This window comes from Priapulus caudatus, unplaced genomic scaffold (genome assembly GCF_000485595.1).
Source record: "Priapulus caudatus unplaced genomic scaffold, Priapulus_caudatus-5.0.1 Scaffold502, whole genome shotgun sequence".
In the NCBI taxonomy this organism is placed as follows: domain Eukaryota; kingdom Metazoa; phylum Priapulida; class Priapulimorpha; order Priapulimorphida; family Priapulidae; genus Priapulus; species Priapulus caudatus.
This window is the reverse complement of record NW_014577563.1, coordinates 179052-183009: the sequence shown is the minus strand read 5'-3', so window position 1 is coordinate 183009 and position 3958 is coordinate 179052. Positions and strand designations below refer to the sequence as shown.

At 57.2% G+C, this 3958-nt stretch overlaps 1 protein-coding gene across 1 annotated transcript in view; it reads left to right on the top strand.

The window, feature by feature from the left end:
- The window catches only part of LOC106811075 (LIM domain kinase 1-like), a 30089-nt gene that overhangs the window by 21278 nt on the left and 4853 nt on the right, over window positions 1-3958 (top strand). Inside the window, exons 11-13 of the mRNA XM_014814601.1 lie at window positions 2569-2678; window positions 3150-3379; window positions 3630-3735. Of these exons, the coding sequence (XP_014670087.1) occupies window positions 2569-2678; window positions 3150-3379; window positions 3630-3735 (446 nt within the window). The remainder of the gene's footprint in view (window positions 1-2568; window positions 2679-3149; window positions 3380-3629; window positions 3736-3958) is intronic.

Here is a 3958-nt window from a genome sequence, read left to right as displayed (position 1 = left end):
ATTCGGGTGGTCGTTGTTAGCAGGGGGGTCGGTAGCGTGGCGGAGGATTCGGGTGGTCGTTGTTAGCAGGGCGGTCGGTAGTGTGGCGGAGGATTCGGGTGGTCGGCTTAGCGTGGCGTAGGATTCGGGTGGTCGTTTGTTTAAGCAGGGCGCCGTCGCGTAGTAGGTGTGGCCGGAGGATTCGGTGGTCGTTGTTAGCAGGGCAGTTCGGTAGCGTGGCGGAGGATTCGGCGTGGTCGTTTGTTAGCAGTGGCAGTCCGCGGATAGCGTGGCGGAGGATTCGGGCGTGGTGTTGGTTGAGCGGGCAGTCGATAGCGTTGGCGGAGGATTTGGGGGTCGTTTTGTTAGCAGGGAGGTCCGGGTAGCGGTGGCGGAGGATTCGGGTGCGTCAGCGTGTTCGGTGCAGAGCGGTCGGTAGCGTGGCCTGGAGGATGGCGGGTTCGGTCGTGTCGTTAGCAGGGGCGCGTCGGGTGAGCGTGGCGGAGGATTCAGGCGGTCGTGTACTAGCGTGCGAGGATCGTTTGCGGTTGTTAGACAGGGGCGTCCGGATTAGCGTGCGGAGCGATTCGGCGTGGGTCTGTTAGCAGGGCAGTCGACGCGTAGCGTGGCGCGAGGATCTCGGTGTCTGTTGTTAGCGGGCGGTCGTAGTAGCGTTGCGGAGGATTCGCGGTGGTTGTTGTTTGGGCGGCGGTCGGTTAGCGTGGCGGAGGCATTCGGCGTGGTCCGGTAGCGTGGCGTGAGGATTCCGGTGCGTTCGTTGTTAGCAGGGGGGCTCGGTATGTAGCCGTGGCGGAGAATTCGGGTGGTCGTTTGTGGGCAGGGCGACGGTTAGCGTGGCGCGAGGATTCGGGTGGTCGTTGTAGAGGGCAGTCAGGTAGCGTGGCGGAGAATTCGGGTGGTCGTTTGTGGTCAGCTCGGCGGGTCGCGCGGCTAGCGTGGTTGGCGAGAGGATTCGGAGTGGTCGTTGTTAGCAGGGGCGGGTCGGTAGCGTTGGCGGAGAATTCGGGTGGTCGTTGTGGGCAGGCGTCGTCCGGATTAGCGTGGCGGAGGATTGGGCGGAGTGGTCGTACGTGGCAGAGGAATTTCGCGGAGCGTGTGGTCGTGTTAGCAGGGTGGTCGTAGACGTGGCGGAGGATTCGGCGTCGGTCGTTTGTTAGCAGGGGGGTCGAGCGGGCGGAGGTTTCGGCCCATATGGTCGTGTTAGCCAGGGCGGTCGTTAGCGTTGGCGGCAGGATTCGGGGTGGTCGTTGTTAGCAGGGGGTCGGCCGGCGGATGTATAGCGTGGCGGAGATTCGGGCTGGAACGGTCCCCCCCCCCCCCCCCCAGCCGTTGTTAGCAGCGGGGCGGCGGTGCGTTGGCGGAGAGATTCGGCGCAGGTGGTCGTTTGTTAGCATGGGCGGTCGGTAGTGGGCGGGCGATTCGTGCGTCTCGGTGGAGGGTCGGCGTAAGCGTGGCCGGAGGATTCGGGTGGTCGGCTGCCGTGGCGGAGGATTCGGCTGTGGTCGTCTGTGGGCCAGGGCGGTCCGTTAGCGTGGCGGAGGCATTCGGGTGCGAATCGTTTGTTTAGCAGGGCGGGGTCGGTATAGGCGTGTGTTGGAGGATTCGGCGTGGTCGTTGTTAGCAGCGGGTCGGTAGACGTGGCCGAGAATTCGTAAGTGTTCGTTGTTAGCAGGTGGGGTCGGTTAGCGTGGCGGAGAGGATTTGGTGTGTCGTTGTTAGCAGGGCGGTCCCGCTGTAGTAGTCGTGTGGCGGAGGATTCGGGTGGTCGGTAGCGTGGCGGCAGCGATTCGGGGTGGTCGTTAGCGTGCAGGGATTCGGTGTGGTCGTTTGGCAGGGCGGTCGGAGTAGCGGTGGCGGAGGATTCGGCTCGTGCGTCTGTAGCGTGGCGGAGGATTGGTGTCGAGTTCGTTCGTGGGCAGGGCGCGCGGTAGCGTCACCGCGGAGGATTCGGCGTGGTCTGTTAGCTTAGCAGGGGGGTCGTTAGCGTGGCGGAAGATTGTCGGGGTGGTCGTTGTTAGCAGGGCGGTCATTGGATTAGCGTGTGCGAGAGGATTCGGGTGGGTCTTGTGGCAGGCGGTCGGTAGGTGGCGGAGGATTCGGTGGGTGGTCGTTTGTTAAGCGGGGCCGTCGTAGCGTTGGCGGAGGATTCGGGTGGTGTTGTGGGCCAGGGCACTGTCGGTTAGCCTGTGACGGGAATTCGGGTGGTCGTTGTTAGCAGGCCCGGTCGGTTAGCGTGGCCTGAAGATTCGGGTGGGTTGTTTGTTAGCAGGGCGTCGGGTTAGGCGTGGCGCGACGGATTCGGGTCTGTGGTCGTTGTTAGCAGCGGGGCGCGTCGGGTTAGCGTGGCGGAGGATTCGCGGTGGTTGTTGTGGTGCAGGGGGGCTCGTTCTGTGTGGTCGGTAGCGTGGCGAAGGATTAGGGTGGTTGTTGTGGGCAGGGGGGTCGGTAGCGTGGCAAAGGATTAGGGTGGTTGTTGTGGGCAGGGGGGTCGGTAGCGTGGCGGAGGATTCGGGTGGTCGTTGTGGGCAGGGCGGTTGTTGACGGTTGTTGCGTATTCGCGCATTGCAGAGTACGTCGCCGGGGGAACGGTGAGAGGTCTCCTCGAGGACCGGCAACGCTACAAGCATCTACCGTGGCCAACGCGACTCCGATTCTCACGCGACATCGCTTCCGGAATGGTAAGTGCACTTCGACCTTATTTTTTTTGTCGAATGAAGTAGGATCCTCGTATTCCTCGTATCCTCGTATTCCTAGGATCCGTGTATTCATCGTGTAATAAAACTGGGAGAACAATTAGTCGTAGCCATGAGCCATTTAGTGAATTCTGTGAGTCCATGCCATTTAAAATGATGAGGTTTCCTATGCATTTTTTGATTATCACAGAATAAGTGTGAAAGCAAAAACTTTTGCCACAAGTTAAGCACAATATGCACCAAAAAAGCATGGCAGAATATTTCTTAGTTTCATATTTATCGAGAAAAAAGAAAAAAAGCCTAAAATGTAAGTTGAATGTTAGGATTGAAAATTTACGCAAATATCGAAGCATAGCTTACTTGGACATCGTCTTATCCAGAATGTTGCTCAGCAATGCTGCTCAACATGTGTGAAATGTAATGTTGACAAGACTGTTGTCATTCTCTGCCCGGCAGGCCTACCTCCACTCAGTCAACATCATTCATCGCGACCTCAACACTCACAACTGCCTCGTCCGCGAGGACATGTCCGTCGTCGTCGCAGACTTCGGTCTGTCTCGCGTGGTCGCCGCCGTAGACATGAAGGTAGCAGCGCCCCCTAGCTACAACAACAACAACAACAACAATGCGGCGACCGCAGCGATGGCCGCCTGCCGCAGAAAGTCGCTGGCGAAGAGAAAAAAGCGGTACGTATGTGTTGCGTGCGCTGGGATGACTATATATATTAGCAGGAATGAATGATAACAAAAACATTTGTTCTTATTTGCTCCTGATATTATATATGTAATAATAAAACGTTAACTATACTAATAACGTATATATAATCAGGAGTGAATAAAAAAATATACAATACATATATTTATAAGCTTGGGCATGTATGTACGGTCTCTACATGCTCCCCAGGCTGAATCGATTTAGCGTGGCTTTCTCTTACAGGTATACAGTTGTGGGGAATCCTTACTGGATGGCTCCAGAGATGCTATCTGGTAAATGCTACGATGAAAAAGTCGATATATTCTCCTTTGGAATAATCCTCTGTGAGGTGAGTGCATGTCTGTCAAATACGTGTTGTGTGTGTGCGTGCATGCGCGCGTGTGTGCGTGCGTGTGTGCATGCGTGCGTGTGTGCGTGCATAAGTGTGTGTAAGTGGGTACGTGTGTGTGCGTGCATGACACCTTACAGGCGTGTGTGTGTGCGTAAGTGTGTACGTGTGTGTGCGTGCATGACACCTTACAGGCGTGTGTGTGTGTAAGCGCGTACGTGTG